General features: G+C 59.7%; 1 protein-coding gene across 7 annotated transcripts in view; it reads left to right on the forward strand.

The window, feature by feature from the left end:
- NFIC (nuclear factor I C) overlaps positions 1–16,271 on the forward strand; it is a 196,666-nt gene that overhangs the window by 55,441 nt on the left and 124,954 nt on the right. The window contains exon 1 of one of the 7 annotated variants that reach the window (XM_059720010.1): positions 2,700–3,156. The exons of 1 other annotated variant lie outside the window; for it this stretch is intronic. In XM_059720010.1, coding sequence (XP_059575993.1) covers positions 3,154–3,156 — 3 coding nt within the window. In that variant the 5' untranslated portion in view covers positions 2,700–3,153. Of the gene's footprint in view, positions 1–2,699; positions 3,157–4,357; positions 4,556–16,271 lie in introns of those variants that run through there. 5 more of the 7 variants (XM_059720011.1, XM_059720009.1, XM_019489923.2 and 2 more) reach the window with 5 other exon arrangements.

Here is a 16,271-nt window from a genome sequence, read left to right on the forward strand (position 1 = left end):
GGCAAGTTCTTTTCAATTTTTTCCCCCCCTGTAAGTCCTCATGCTAAGTGCATAATAGAAAAAAAAACCTATAGTTTCTGTAACAAAGTTACTTGCAGGTTTAAATTCTACAAGCCTTTATTTAGTTAGGAGAATACAAGTTAACTACTTATTTCAGCTGGGAGACTGTTTATATTCAAAACAGGGAAGTGGCTTTTCTTTGGGTAGCAGATGGCGATTAAAAAAAAAAGTTTTACAGCATGTAAATATATTTTCACTAGAAAGTTGAAACAAAATTAGATCTTCATTTACAGATAGCTAAGCTCCATGCTTAGATACATGATAAACAACTTGAACTGCAATAAAATATACATGGAATCAATACACAGATTATTCAAGGTAACATACAGTATCTTATTGTGTGTCCTGTATGTTTTAATGGCTATGAAGAGATGTATGAATGCATAATAGAAATCTCTGGAGTATACAAGATCCCTGTTAAAATTGATTTTATCTCTGATAAAAATGGCCCGTGCATTTTGAGCTATATCTTGCCAGAAAAAAATTGAAGGGGAAAAAAATTAAAAATGAAAGAAAATAAAGGAGAAAGTCCATGCAACTGTCTATAATTTTTTTAAAATAAAAGAAATTTAGTTAGACTAGTATCTTAGTATCTGAGGATTATTTCAGCAGAAAAACAACAACAGGTTATTTTCCTATTAAGTGCTGCAAATGAATCACATATAAAGATATAGAAACATGCTGTACACTTAACTTCTGCATAAATTGAAAATGTACCTGATGCTGGTTGCCTTTATGAAGCAAAATAGGGTGCATTTAAAATATTTAAAGCTCTTGCTGATTGCAGCAACAATCTGGGATTAAAACTGCAGGCCCCACGGCCTGAGTTGGACCAAATTAATTACATATTAAAAATATTTCAGTAGCCCAAGCCTTTTTATATAAAAATAGCAGGCACTGATGCAGCATAGAGAGAAGGTCAGGGTGTTTGAGGTTGTCTCATATTGATATGGATAGAGAGAGGTCAAGTTTATTTGTTTCAACTCCAGTATTTCCCTTCTGGAGAAGCTGGGTAACCCAGGCCCGGATCCAATGTGGGACTCTGCAGTTCTCAGCCAGCCCAGTGAAAACTGCAATTAAAAATGTACCATGAGGATGAAGTCAGTCACTGGTTGTTGCCCAGAACTATGAGCCCAGCTAGTTTCTACTGGGGGCTCTCATTGCAAAAGGAATTGTGCTTCCCCCAAAACGTGGCTGGTTTGCAGGAATGTTCAAGTAAGGGTCCATTTAAAACAGTCACCACCGTTCATGTCAGTGATTCTCAAGCAGGCTCCTGGGGCACCCTGGAGTGCCTTGAGACCCTTTCAGGGGTGCCACAGATGCCACGCAACGTTACTGCTGTTATCTTATGAATCATGTTTGCACACCTCAACTCAAAGCTTTCAAATAGGAATTGACAGTATTAAAACCAACCTCCCCCGCTGGGGTCTGTCTGAGCGCTTGGCAAAAAAAAGAATTGCTGTATTGACAAGTGAAAATTAAGCACAGGCATTTTTTGAGGGGGGGCTCGGGTCTGAGGAAGGGCACCTTGAGTTTAAACAAGGCTGAGAACCGCTGCGTGAAGCAGACAAAGGTACTGGTGGTGGCAGAGAAAAGGGCCTGATTTTAAGGGAGGGCTCAGCAACACTTCCCTGCGGATCTGCTGGCCAGGTCCCTACTGGGAAGCCTGCGGTAACAGGTAGAAATAAGAGCTCTGCATGCAGACACCTCTACCCAGGGCTCCACTACATAGCGCTGAGAAGCAGGGAAGCTGAAAAGCAGAGCCCTGGCAGCAGTGTGTGTGTGTACAGGTGTACATGCAAGGCCCTGGACAGTGTGGCATATGTATGTGCAGCAGTGTGTGTGCATGTGCAGGGCCCTGGGCAGTGCAGTATGTACATTTGTGTGTGTGCAGGGCCCTGGGCAGTGCAGCATGTGTATGTGCAGCAGTGTGTGTAGTGTGCTGGACAAGGAGGCGGGTGTGTGTGTGCACGCACACGCACTCAGGGCCTTGGACAGTGCAGTGTGGACATTTGTGAGTGTGCAGGGTCCTGGGCAGTGCAGTGTGTGCATTTGTGTGTATACAGGGCCCTGGGCAGTACAGTGTGTGTATGTGCAGCAGTGTGTATGTGTGTGTGTGTAGTGTAGTGTAGTGTAGTGTAGTGTAGTGTAGTGGGGGGGTCCCGATAACGCAGCACCGTGTGTGTACGGCCGTGGCAGTGCGGGGGAAGCCGGGGTGTTGCGGGCCCGGGCGGTGCGGTGCGGTGCCGGGCAAGACTCGCCCCGCTCGGCCGGCCCGCACCTGCTCCCGCCGCCGGCCCGGGGGGAGCCGGCTCCGCACCCGCGTCCGTGCGGCTCGAGGCGGAGGCGGCGGCGGCGGCGGGGCCGGGGGAGCCGCCCGGGCGCAATGCGCGCTGCCCGCCGCTCCGCAGTGGCCGGACAGCGCAGCCCGTGCCCGCGCCCCGCGCTCGCCGCCCGCCCTACCGGCACCGGCGCCTCTTCCCCGCTGTCGGGGCGGCCCAGCCCCCGCGCCCGCCGCCCGCCGCCGCCGGAGCTCCCCCGTGCGCGCTGCCGCCGGCGCCCGGAGCAGGGGGCGGAGGCAGAGGCGGCGGCTGCGGGGGGAGGAGGGAGGGGAGGGATGGGGCCGGGGCCGGGCACGGGGCGCTCCGGGCTGCCGGCTGCGGCGATGCCCGTCCTGAGCCGGGCGCGGGGGGGGCGGGCAGGCTTCACTCTCCGGCGGCAGCGAGGCGGCGCCCGCCCCGGCCTCTAGGCTGCGGCTCGGGGGCTCCCGACACCCCCGCTCCCGGCGTCCGGCCCCTCCGCGCCCGCCCCGCCGCCGTCGCGGGAGAATGCGCCCCGGGGCGGCCCCGCAGTGCCCCGCCGCCGCGCGCCGCTCGCCCCGCTGAGCCGCCCCGCACCGCCCAGCCCGTCCCGTCCCGCAGCGCCGGCAGCGCGGGCTGCCATGGGCCCCGGAGCGCGGGGCAGGAGGCGGCGCCCAGGACACTTGGCTTGTATTTGCGACCGCTGCTGACGCCCCGGCCCCGCTCGCGCCGCGGCTCTCGTTGGCGGCGGCGGCGGCAACTTGCCCTGGAGCCTCGCTAGTCCCCGCGGGCGATGGTAGGTGGCGCGGCCGGGTCGTGCCCCGCGGGGACCCCGCGGCAAAAGTTGGCGGGGGGGAGGGAGGCGGGAGGCGGGCGCGGGGCCGGGCGCGGCGGGGGAGGCTTTGCCGCGTCTCCTCCCCCGCCCGCCGGCTCCGTGGGGCCGGGGATGGAGGTCACGGCCGCGCGGGGGGGGCTGCGCAGCCCAGGGCGGCTCAGCAGGCGCAGAGCTGGATGGAGCTGAAAATGGCCGCTCGGAAAGGGGCGGGGAGCGCTGGCAGCCGCACCGACTTGAACTTGGAAGTGACGCCCAGGAGCGGCGCGATCCAGTCCCCGCCGCGCCGCCGCCGCCTCCCCGCGCCCGGCCAAGTTCACGGCCTGGCGGGGGCGGCTGGTGCGGGGCGCCCCCTCCCCCTTCCCCCCCTCCCGGGATCGGGCCCCGCCGCAAAGTTATTTTTTGCAAGCAAAACGCAGCCGGGGCCGGGGGGAGGGACCCAGCCCGCGCCCGCGCCGCTCCCCTGCGGCGGAGCAGCCCGCGCCGGCGGCATGGCGCAGGGGCCGGGGCCGGGGCCGGGCCGGCGGGCGCAGCGCGCGGTGCCGCAGTGGGTAGGTGCCAGCCCCGATGCCCGCGGCGGCCGCCCGGGGCCCGGCACGTCTGGGCCGCTCCCAACTTGGCGGGAGGCCGCGGGGGGGCTGCGCGGGGCGCGGGCGCGGCCGGGGCAAGAGGCGCGCGGTGTCTCCGCGGCAGGCGGCGGGGATGTCCCGCCCGCGGCGGCCCCAGCCCCATCCGCTGCCGGGCCGGGCCGGGCCGGCGAAGTTGAGCAGCGAGTCGGTCAACACCCGACAAACCTCGAGAGCTGCCGCCCCCCGCTCTCGCTTTCGGAATGAAGCGGCAGGGATTCCCTGGGCCGGGCCGGGCCGGGGCCGGGGCCGCTCCGGATGCCCGCGCCGGGGGGCTCTGCCGGCGCCAGTGCGGAGGGGCCGTGCAAAGGCAGTGCCCGCAGCCGGAAGGGGGGACCCTGCATCTTTAAATGGGCCGGGATATTTCGGGACGGGCGGTCTCGGCGCGTCACTTCGCCGCTGGCTGTTTTCTGCCTTTTCTCCTTCTTTCTCCCTCCCTCCCTCCCTCCCGCGGCCGCGGCGCTGCCCGCTGCCTCCCGCCGGCCCCGCCCCGCCCGCCGCGGGGTTCCCTCCGAGCCGGGTCTCCCCGCCCCCCGCGCCCGCCGGGGCGGCCTCTCCGCGCCCCCCTCCCCGCCCCCTCTGCACCGCCGGGAGCGGCGGGAGGCTCCGGAGAAGGCGCGGGCGGGGAGCGGACGAGCAGCTCCAGCCTCCGAAATGACTCAGTAACTTTTGCGCCGCTGCGATCCGCTGCCCCAGCTCGGCTCGGCATGTACTCGTCCCCGCTCTGCCTGACCCAGGTAACGAGCCCCGGCTGCGGGCTCGGGCGCCTGCTCTCCGGGGGGCGATGCCTCTTCCCCCCGCGGGGCCACGGAAGTTTTACGGCGGCGGCAGGAGGGAGACGGGGCGGGCGCGGAGCTTCTCGCGGGGGCTCCGGGGACGTCGCCTCCGCCGGCGCCGCCGCTCGCGGGCTGCGGGCTGCGCGGGTGATTTGAAGGCAGCGGGGCCGGGGGGGGGGGCGACGGGGCTGGGTATTTTATTCTTCCTTCCCTCCAAACGCTCCAAGTCGGGCAGAAGTTGCGGCTCCGGGCGGGGCCCGGCGGCGCCCGGGCACGATCGCTGCGCGCGGGGTGGGGCGATCGCGGCGCCCCGCGGGCCCTGGGGAGCGGGGGCGCCCTGGGCTCGGGTGCCTTTGCTCCCCGCGCGCGTTGGGGGCCGGGGGGAGCCGCGCTGCGGCCGTGCCCATGCGCCCGCCTGGTGGCTCCGGGTTGTGCAGGATCGGGCGCCTCTGATCGCAGCGGCTGGAGGGACGGGGGGGGGGTGAACACCCTTCGTGCCCACGCTGTGGGCGCTGCTCCTGCGGGCGAGGGAGCCCCGCTGGGCACTGGGGGGCTCTGGAGTGGACATCGTGTGTGCCTCACCTGGGGCAGCGCCCTGGGTGGAGGCTGGGCCCCGCAGCTGCCTTTGCTCCGTCTTTATTGATCCTTGATGTGTGTTTAATTATGGAGCTGCTGCCCTGCCCCGACTCTTCCCTTTCCCTTTCCCTGCTGGAGGCTCCCGGGAGCGGAGTGGCCCTCTCCTGGCCCCTGGGCTCTGCCCCAGTTGGAGCATGCCCTGGTAGAGGGCAGGGGAAGTGGCAGCCCCAGTGACTGCCTTGTGGCAGGGCCCTGGCAGGAGGGAGGGCTGCTTTGCCAGAGGCAGCAGGGGTAGCAGCTCCCACCTCTCTGTCCTCTCTGTGCTGGGACTTTTCTATCCAGGCAAAGTTGGTCCAAGTTGGGTTCTGGCGTCTCCTACCCACACCTCCCAAGGTGGCTGTGACAGGGCACCCCTCTGCTAGGCATGGGGAGGAGCCCTGTGAGGCAGAGGCGACACAAGGGGCCTGGGATCTGGGTGCTGAGAATAGAGCAGGTGTCCCCCTGCCCACCATGGTCTAAGGGCGGGGGGTGCTCGGGGCAGTGCCTGGGAACAAGCTAACCTCTCTGCTTTTAGCCTCCCCTGCCCCCCAGTGCAGGCATCCTGCCGCTCCTTCCACCTGCCTGCCTCTCAGAAGAAAGGGCTGGAGTCTGGTGTTGCCCCCTCTACTGCTTGGTGTTTCCAGGCCCACCACAACCTTTTGGCATGATGAAGGCCTGGCATCCCTCTGCCAGGAATCTGTCACGCTCCTCGCATTTTGCAAATATAAGGCTGCCCAAGGTCACTCCTGGCAGAGCTGGTGCTAGAGCCCAGCTGTCTTGTTTGGCAAGCCCAAGCCCCACTGCCTCGGCCCTCCTGCCTTTGGAGGAACGTGCCAAGCTTGTGTGCTTGAGTGGCGCCTAGAAGGGCTGTTCTGACCCCACGATCATGCTCTGCTCCTGGAGCCAGGGCTGGGACTCCAGAATCCGGATCCTTAGTGCGTAACAGCTGCCTAGTAACTAACTGCTCAGCCCATTGGCAAAGTGCGGGCTGGTTTCACTCAGGGCAGGCGCTGGGCCACGTGGTGGGTAATAGCCTACGGCTGTTGCTGCTTCTCACTTTCGTTCGAGTGGACCGGGCCTGTGCTGTGGAAGGAAGAGTCCTGGTTTCATTACTAGGACTCACTGCTCTACCAAGGGTGGGAGCAGGGGATAGTTTGGGAAGCAAAATGCACGCAGGAGGAGACAGCACGAGGCTGCACAAGTGACCATAGGCCTGGTGCTTCTTTCTGGGGGGACTTGACTTCACCCACCCAGCACCTGGGAGGCAGTTTCTTTCTCAGCTAGCACTTCCTGGGAGACTGCTGCCTCTGGCTGCCATCGGTGGAGCTCCCCAGTCTGAGGCTGGCTGTTTGGGGTAAACCCTTGCTAGGGGATGAGGAGGCATGGTGGTCCCTGACTGACAGAGCCCACGGTGTAGACGCAGGTCTACCGGCAAAGCAAAGCTTTGGGTGGTAGAGCTTATTTTGCTGGAGGAGTTGGCGTCTTTCAGTGCTCAGAGCGCTTTGCTAGTATAGTACGCTGTTTTTTCTTGTGCAAGGCGAGTGCTCCAACAGCAGCCTCAGAGGAGCTAGGGACAGATTCAGGGCTGTCCTGGATCCTCCCTGACCATCCATGGCAGAGGCAGGGCAAGCTAAGGGCGAAGCCATTGCCAGGCCCCACATGCTCGGCAGGGAGACTCACGCGGGCTCGGGGAGCTGCAGAAATGGTGATGTGGATGCAATGGAACGTGAACGAGACCCGCCCTGGGTTGGGGTTTGCAGAACTCCCCCAGACGCCTCCCTCCTTCCTCGCTTGTGGACTTGGGGGAGGGCAGCGGAGAGGCAGCTATGGCTTCGGCCTTTGGGAATGTCCCTCCCCAGCCGGAGTCTGTCCAAGGCTGGCGCTGCTGACTGAAGAAGCAGCGCAGCCTCTGAGCTCAACCCAGCAGCACCAAAATAGCCCTGGCAAGGCCCCGCCGCCTAACGCAGCCCTGGCCAGGGCTCCACAATGATTTGCCTGATTCCCGGCCAGAAGCACGATGACGATATTGCATGCTCTCCTGCTGTGTCTCCCTGACGGGATTTCCCTCCACCTGGAGCCAAGCTCACCTCCTTCCCTTCTTGGGGATGGTGTAGGGACAGATAGGGAGTGGCCTAGACTGGGGGTGAAGACTCTCAGCTCTGCCACTGGCTGTTGAGATGACCTTGGGCAAGTCACTACTCCTTCTCTGTGCCTTCATTTCTCCTTCCGTAAAGTGAAGCAGGCAGTAATCACCTGCCTCCACACAGGGGGGCTGTGAGGCTGAATTAGTAACTGTGAGGTGCTTTGAGATCCTCTTTTGGAAAGAGTTTTTAAGGAGCAGATAACAGTAGCAATGAAATTCATCATCATGTCGTTGTTGTTTTATGGCGGTGGTTTTTTCTGGCTGCATCCATCCACCCTCTGCTTGTCAGATGATATAAGACTGCCCAGCCAGGCTGTAGCTTCTATGCGAGGGTCCTGGGGTCTTCAAGCTAGTTCTGAAAGGCAACTGCTTCTTCTGTAGGATCCAATCTGATGGCACCAATAGCTGGCTTCCACCGGGCCTGGGGGAAAAGAGGCTCCTGGAGAAGATTCTTGGCTATTAAAGCCTGAGGGGCCCCCTTGTGCTTGTGGTGTCTGTTCTCCTGCTCTCCCTGATCAGCCCTGGGAAGCTTTGCCTGCTCCCCTCTGCAGGCACTAATTTGAACCTCACCGCCCCAAGCTCTGCCCACCAGGGACCTGCCCCTGACTGCCTTACGCCATTCTTTTTGCTGGTGCAAATGAGTGCAAAATCCTTGCTGTGCTGCTGTGGCTGACAGCACTAGGCACTGTTGGCCCTAGCTCCTGGCTGCTGCTCCAGGCTTTGGCTTCAGATCCGCTGTTTCAACTGGCCTTATGCCAAGCAGCTGCAGTCCCACATCAGCTGCACCTTCCCCCTCTGACCTTTGGTTTGCTGCATCCCTGGTGGCTTGTCCTGGGTCTTGGTCTCTGGTGCAGGCCCTTCAGTGCCACAAAGGTGCAGAGAAAGTGGAAGGTGTCCAGAGAAGAGCAGTACTGGGGAATCGGTCCTGAAGGGCTGAGCTTGGAGCAGTGATCTCCCAGGAGCAGTGAGGGTCCAGGATCTGCTTCCAAGATGCCTTCTTCCACTCCTCTACTCTGAGTCTGGAGGTGTCTGGATTCAGGGCCGTGATATGGAGAAGATCCCAAAAGCTTAGTACATGGGCAGAAAGTGCTGGAGGTGCCCTGCTTGGGAAGCCGAAAAGGAAGAGGCATTGCTTAACGTGGTCCTAGGGTAGGAGTCCTGGGCAGAGGGAAACATACGGCTGACTGGCAGGGATGCTTCCTCCGTGGGCTGGGTAGGAGTGGGGCAGTGGTGGCCAAGGGCAGTGTAGTATTCTGCACCTCGCTGCCACGGGCCTTGGCTGTCGGAGCCTCATGAAGTCCCCTGTGGAACAGGCAGAGCTTTGTCCGGCGTGAGGAGCCCCTGCACCAACGTCTGCACACCTGGGCCTTGGCTGTGCATCCAACTGGTGGGGGTGGGACTGGCAGGATGTTGGCTTTCACGTCTATGCTGCTTCACCCTGTCCACAGCTCCCAGGAGAATCTGCAAAGGGCCTAACTGGTGCAGACCAGGACCTCCCCACTGGGACTAGCTCTGGGCCATGAGTAGTGACGCCAGCTTGCCCAGGTATCCTCAGGAGGAGAGCCAGGCAGAGCTCATTTTGGAGCAGGTCACAGTACGCAGGAGCCACTTGAAAAACTCACTTGAGATGAACTTGGCCTGTGTTGCGGCGGCTGTGTGCCAGGTCTGGTGGCTCCAGGCCCAGCCGTCTCCACAGTGCTTCAGGGCTCAGCCCCAGTGGCTGCAAGAAGGGGAGCCTGGGCACCTCCTTGCCAAGGGAGTGCAGAGCAAGGAAGGCTGCTCCCCTCCTACAGTAGCTCCGGCAGCTGAATTCCAGCCGTGATCTCAGATCATGTGCTGGAGATGAGGAGTCACTAGCCAGGAACGCGGAGGGGGGGCAGGGGGTGTAGAAGGTTGCAACATACTTTCAATTCTCCCATCTGCCCAGCATTGTTTAGGAAAAACAATGAGGCCCTTCTTTTGGACGGCGCCTTTGCCAGGCTCACACTTACCCAGCAAGCATGCGCCCACTGTCCGTGCCTGGGCTCGGCCAGCTGGGCACTGTCAGAGGGGATGCAGCCGGGCTGTGGTCGTGCCTTCGCCACAGCCCGCTCTCCTGCAGCAGCTTAGCAATGGATTTCACTCCTGCCTGATCTAATTTTAAATCCCAAGCCGGTAAAAATAGATCCCCTTTTTAGTGCAATTTATGAACCCGGATGTGAGCAGGGCAACAGGCGCTGAGGCGAGCAGGGATTGCAGTGCCAGAGAGGGCACAGGAATGAGTTAGGTCAGTACCAGGGAGGCAGCAGGGGCTCTCTTGGCATGTGTGTGAATGTGAACATCAGGCCTAGCTTCCTTTTTTGGCCAGACCAGAGGCAGCCTGGCCGTGGAGCAGTCAGGCTGACTGAGGGCAGAGTCCGGCCCTCCCAGCATGACAGCCCTGCCAACGGGGCCACCGTGAGGGGAGAAGCGCTGGGGCAGACTGATGCTTCGGAGAAGCCTTCTGGGTTTCCCTGGGATTGCACAGGGTAACTCGGAGCTTGACTTTGGCTCCACGTGTTCATTTATTAATCCTCTCCTCCCTTACCCCCAGCAAAACAGCTTTTAATAATTAATTTTAATCACCCAATTCTCCTTGCACTCTTTCTGCGGTGGGTTTATGTGCTGCATTTCACTCAGCTTGGGCAGGGACGTGTTCCTCGCTGGTGTTGGATTTTCCTGCGCAGGGCTGCAAATGCTGTGCGTTCCTGCCAGGCTGAGGCTTTTCACAACCAGAACCAAAAACGTTGGGCCCAAACTCTCCAGCCGTGTTTCTTTAAGTGAGCGGGAAAGGGCTAAGCATGCCTGGTTGGCTTTGTTTTAGCCGTGCTGGCAGTAGCAGCATTCTGGGAAGTGTAGTCCAAACGGTGAACTCAGTTCCTCCGGCTGCTCATCCTGACTCCAGGCTGCGACTCTCCTGCTTTGGCTGTTGCAGAAAGGAGAACAGGTTTCCAAGAGCAAGGGCAGGAACCCGGTCTCAGATATTTTGTGAGCAGGGCAGGAAGGTACAGGTGACAAGGGGAGGACAAAGTCAGCCTGGCAATCTCCAAAGAGGATGGGATGTTGGTTTGACTCTTTCCTCGTCATTGTACATTGGATTTGGGGTCCTGTTGAGGCAGAAGCAGTCCATGGGCTCGGAAGAACTCCTGATCCACGCGTGAACGCTGAGGGACATTCAGCCTTTTCTTGCCCTGGGCTACTGAGCCAGTACCGTGCGGATGCAGCTGTCCCTGCAGAGATATGCCCAATGTGACGGGCCTGGGATAACGTGGCTGATAAAAACCATCTTACCCTCGACTGCAGTAGTTTTACCCAGACAAGAGCCATGCCAGGCTTCGTCAAGCTGTCTGCTGCAGATCCTGTGTGGACTCTCATCCAGGCTTAGGCCCTGGCCACACGCAGCCCTCTGCCAGGTCGGATGCTGGCTTCTGCATGGGGTAGCTCTGCTTTATGGGGTGAGGGTACAGCCAAGGAGCTGCTTTGACTTTGTAGTGTAGATGCAGGCTACAATCCCTTGAGTGCCGATAGTCCTCTGGGGCCTTCTCACAATTCCCCCCTGTACCCAGAGCGGACAAACAAGTTCTCCTACAAGTCCCTTAGAAGGGAATCCTAGAGCTGCTCTGTGTACTGCAGCACAGGGGACCCTGGGATGTGCCCTCCCATGTCTGGGGGACAGATAGTGAGCGCAGGGCAAGCAAGGGCGCCGTATCACCCCAATGGGTCTGAACAGGGCTGCTCCCGTCTGCTCATGCGGGCACGCTGTTTTGGGCTTTCTTTTGTTTCTGTCCCAGCTGTTTAAAGCCAATACTGAGATTTGTTACGGCCTGAGCTCCCCCCACAACAATCCATGCATTTACACAGAGAGCATACAGCACAGCGTCCTCCTCTGGGACCCTCCCAAGAGCCCCTGCACAGGCGGGCAGGTCAGATCTGATGTGCTTGAGACTCTTCAAACCTCAATGAGCAGGGAACAGTCTGAGCCCTTTCTCAAACCTGCCCAAGCCACAGCAGGCTCGCTCCATCCATGCCAGGACAGCTCCATCCAGGGCAGGCAAAGTCAGCACGAGCTGGGTTTGCTCACTTTGTTGGCTGCTGCAGGGAGGGCGTTGGATCCCTGAGCTATTTCCGGACACGGCCTGCTGCTGTTAAGGAGGGAGCTGGGATCCAGGTCGTGTTCCTGGTGGTTGAGCCCCGCTGTGATGGATGGGGATGCCACGAGCCCAGCCTTCTGGGAGGATTCCCTGGCCAATCGTTGTGGCGGGGGGGTCGGCTGGTCCATAATCAATAGGCACCGGAGCTTTTACAGGCACAAAGTGTAATTAGAGATTGTGCCAATTAATTGTAAAACCTAGAGACCTCTGCTGAGATCCCCCTCTCTCTGTCTTTCCCACACAAAGAGACATTGCCATCCTTGAGAGCTCGTGATTTAAACAGACAGGGCCTCTACTGAGGCAGAAGGAAACTGAGGCACAGAGCAGGGAAGTGACTTAGTCTGCAGTGGATGTTAAGTGAGTTATGTGGGCACCCCCCACCGCTCTTGCCTGCTCTCTGAACTGTGCTGATCTAAGCCCAATGTGCCTCATTCAGACACCTCGGCAAACTGGTGACATTTGGCTCTGGTCCTGCGTTTCCTGGCTGGCCCCATCCGTCTCACGCGTCTGCCCTTTGCAGGCATTCACAAGGGTTTATCTTGGGCACGTGGGTGTTTCACCCACGCTAGAGCCTGCAGCAATGCTGTGCCATGCTTGAACCCTGTCCTGAGGTCTCAACTGGGACTTGCACAGATCGCAGCCCTTCACCACGGGTGAATGTTGTCTTGTCTGAACAGCCGCCCAACCCCCCCATCCTAGCGCTAGGGCATCTGTGTCCTGGGTCTGAACTTTGTGGCTCTGGCCCTGTCTCTAATTAGGAGGCGCTGGTCGGAAGCAGGCCCTCTGGGTTTGATCCCTGTGCTTTTAGAAGCCCACGCCCACCCCATACAAATGAGAAGGCTGTAATTTTTTCAGCCGGCAGATCCGACAAGGCAGCCAAGCCACTGGGACTTTCCTCCCTGGCTTTTGCTGTCACCAGCACTGCAGCCACCTCCCCTGGAGTGGTGCCTTTGTCTGCTCTCAGCGCAGGGGACTAGAGACTCTCTTCAGGTTACTTTGTGCTCCACACCATGTCACAGGACAGAGACCCTGCTCCCCTTGCAGCACAGGGCCGCATTTGTCCCTGCCCGTTCCTTCCTCTCCCGTGTGCCAGGCACGGCCCCTGACTCCCATGCATGGAGCTGGGCGTCCCAGAGCCGGCCTGTGGCACAGCCTGCGGGCTCTGCGGCAGGAGCGGGCAGGCCTGTCTGTCCTCCCTTGTCTTGTATGAGTCTCACTCGCCCTCGTCATCACTCTCCCAGTTTCTCTTTCACCTACACGGGCTCTCAGAATCACACGCTCGCACTACGCTCGCACTCTCCTCTCCCACATACAGCCACAAGCGCTGCCTGTCTCACACACGCACACACACACACCATTCCTCTCCTTCGCTGTTCTGCACTCCCCCCCTCGCCTCTGCTCCCAGACCAGCTGGGCCCGCATCTCCATGGCAGGTTTATGTCCCACCCTCTGGGCTTGCCACGTCCCCCCCTCTCTCCAGGACGAGCCAGGCTCTGCAGCACTGTGCTCAGGCCCGGTGGGAGCCTGCGCACTCAGCGAGTGGGAAGGAGCAGGAGATTGCAGGGTCACTTGGGGTGGAATAAAGGACAAAAAAAATATCCGCCAGCCCAGATTACACCTCCCCCTTCCCCAGTGCCTCTTCTGGCATCATGATGTACTTCAAGAGCCCAGTGCTGCTGAGCGGTGAAGGGCAGGGCTGAGCATGGCCGAGAGTGGGACGAGACCCCTTTGGAGCCTGGTCTGCCAGCACTCAGCTCACATGCAGCCTCACTGGACTCCCCAGCCCTCCTCCTCAGCTCAGCTCCTGTTCCCCTAAGCTGCCCCGGTGCCCTGGAGAGAAAGGGGTTAGTAGTATGTCCAGCCTGGGGCCTCGGTGTTTGTTCCAGCAGGGGAGCTGATGGATCAGGAGAGCAGGTGGGGACGTCCGTGTTTGGATCCCTTGGGTCCCTCACTGCTGTTTTGAAGGCCTGGGGAGTGAGTGGCTTTCTCTGAGATGCCCAGTTCAGGCTCAGGCCTCCTCCTCCCACACCCGTGGGGATCTGCTCTGAAGGAGCGGGACGCAGCCACCAACTCTTGCTGTGCCAGGAGCAGCAGGCACACAGCCCCACTCTGGGTCAGGCTGAGAGCACGTGGCATCTTCAGCCAGGAGCCTGCTCCGCCTCCCAGCCGCTTGCCAGGCTCTATTCAAGGGCTGGCTGTGATCTGCATAAGCCCTTTCCTCCGGCTGGTATCTATGGGGTGACAGGCTGGACGCTGATCCCAGCACCAAGCTGAAGTCAGGGGAGCGACTTCAGAGCTCTGCACCAGGCCCTTCCCCTCCAGCCCAGGCTGATTGGGATCAGCTGGAGGCCCTGAATCTGGGCACCTGAGAGAAGTCAGGGGCTTGCCCCGGGCCCTGGTGTTCACCTCCTTCATGGTGCTGACCTCTGGTTGCCCAGCGTGCCTCTGTCCTCAGGCTCTGGATGGGGGGCACAGGGAAGGGCCCCTTTGCCTTGTTTTCTGGGGGGCCTTGCTAATGCTATCTGTTTAATGTGTCCGACTGCAGCTGCACCTTGGGGAGTGTTGGGTTCCCAGGACACACAGGGCAGGGAACTGCAGGTCCTGCCCGGGTCCGGCATGCCCTGCTCCACTTGCAGAGCCCCCGTCCAAACTTCTTTGCATTTGTCTGAATATTTCATGAGCCAGAAATGCTGTTCCCGCTGGCTCCACACAGCCTGGCCCGGCTTTAGGTTCATCCTCTTGAGTGAAGCTGAGTGCTGGGTCTGATGTTTTCAGGTGCCAAGTCCGTAGCAGATTTTGGCTCTGTGCCCCTTTCTCTCACTACCGGGCTCCCACCTTTGCAGCACCCGTGCCTCCCTGTTCTTGGGGAGGATCTTGCGAGCTGAGCTTCTCCTCGGTCACCGCCAATTGTGGTACTTGCAGCACAGCACTGTGTGCAGTGAGACACCTGCTTTTCACCACCATGGGGGAGAGAGAAAGGGGGCAAGATGGAAAGGGAATGTGCGGAAATTGGGACCCTTGTGCCCCTCCTCCCCTGGAGCACCCCTAGTCCCTGCCTCCCGGCCCTGGGATTCAGGAAAGCGAGCCAGTGGAAAAAGCTGTAATGCAAACCTCGCTGAGCACGGCTATAAAACCTCCTTTAGTAACCTGTGCGCCAGGCCGGGCGAGTGCCACAGTGTGAATACAAATGAAGTGGTGCTGCTGAAAAGTGCCGAGCAAAGGGTTTTCTGCTGGAAGTGGCAGTGCATGCAGGATCGTGAGCGCGTGCGCAGCGCCAGCTCAAGGGGCAGGCAGCCAGGACGGTTGCGTCGGCTCCAGCCAGGGAGCCCCGCAAGGCTCAGCTAGTGCGTGTGTCCCATTGGGTGCGTGGAGAGAACGCACCCTCCACCCCCCCCAGGTCCTCCAGGGCTAGGGCTGGCTCTGAACACTGCATGCGTGCATAGGGGTGTGGGTGCACAGAGGCAAGTTTGTGTGCAAGGAGTCATGAATGGGTGTGCAATAGAGCACATGCACACAGGAGTGCTTGCACATGGGAGAGGGGGACCATGAAGGATACGTTATGTGTGAGCACCTGCACTGGGGTGTCTGTGGGAAGGGGGTGCTCAAGTCCAACCTGCTTCTGCGGAGCAGGTATGCGAGTGTCTGTGTATAAGGCAGCAGTAACAATATGAGGGTATGTTTGTGCCACGCTATGACAGAGGTGAATTGAGCATAAGAGGGGCAGTGTGAGTGTGCCAGGGGTGTGAGAAGCAGCTTGATGACTGTAGTCCGGACTGGGGAGCTGTTGACCATCTCTCCCAACCCAGCTCTCCTAGCAACCTGTTTTGGGGCCACCTCATGTTAGGTGTGGACCTTCTAGTGAAAAGAGGCTGTGTCTTTGGGTGACATCCTGGCTGCACTAGGGCCTGGGGTGGTTTGTCCCTCTGGCTGGGCACACAGGGTGGCCTCTGCTCTTTCCTCTGGATGCATTATGGGACTTGGGCAGCTGTGGGGAGGGAGCTGCATGCTGCAGGCTGGGCACCCGGGTGGTCGCGGGAAGGGGAGCATGCTTGAGGACATCTTGAAGCGCAGGGCTGGAGGGGGCTTCCTCTGTGCCAGAGAGGGGCCAACTTGCCTTTTCGTCCTTGCTACCCAGCCCTGGAAGGCTGTGCAAGTCTCATGTGAGATGCACCAGGAGAAAAGATCCCAAGATTTGAGAGTTCTATCACAAGGTCACAAGTCAGACTTAATTTTACTTAGAAATCGCGACTTTCGCAATAATTTCACAAGAGTTGGCATTATTGTCACTGTGCTGTCATCTCTGCACCAGCTCAGAGATGAGCTCTCCTCAGCTCTGACTAGGGGAGGCAAAGGACAACAGGGAGCGTGGTCTGCCCAGGGGCACAGGCCAGGAGCAGCACCCAGGGCCTGCCAACTGCACACTCCCACCGGTTGGCACGGTGGTGAGGAGCTGCCTGCCGTGATCCTCAGGTCCGAGGCCTGTGTGTCACGGTGCATCGTGCTGCCTGATGGGGATTAGCCTTGGGCTCGCCTCCTGCTCCACCGTCCACCAGCTTGTGGCCATGGAGGAGGACATCCTCTCCCTGGACCACTCTGATTGCAGGGGCCAGCATCACTGTGCCTCTCTACCCTCTGCTGGATGCACTCAGAAGTGCTTCGCCGTGGGAGCTGGGGGGCTCCTTTAGTTCAGAAGGCAGCTCGGGGAAGGGGGGCACCGTGCTTTCCGGAGCTGGAGGACCCGAGTCTTGTT

Source organism: Alligator mississippiensis, chromosome 16 (assembly GCF_030867095.1).
Source record: "Alligator mississippiensis isolate rAllMis1 chromosome 16, rAllMis1, whole genome shotgun sequence".
NCBI lineage: Eukaryota > Metazoa > Chordata > Crocodylia > Alligatoridae > Alligator > Alligator mississippiensis.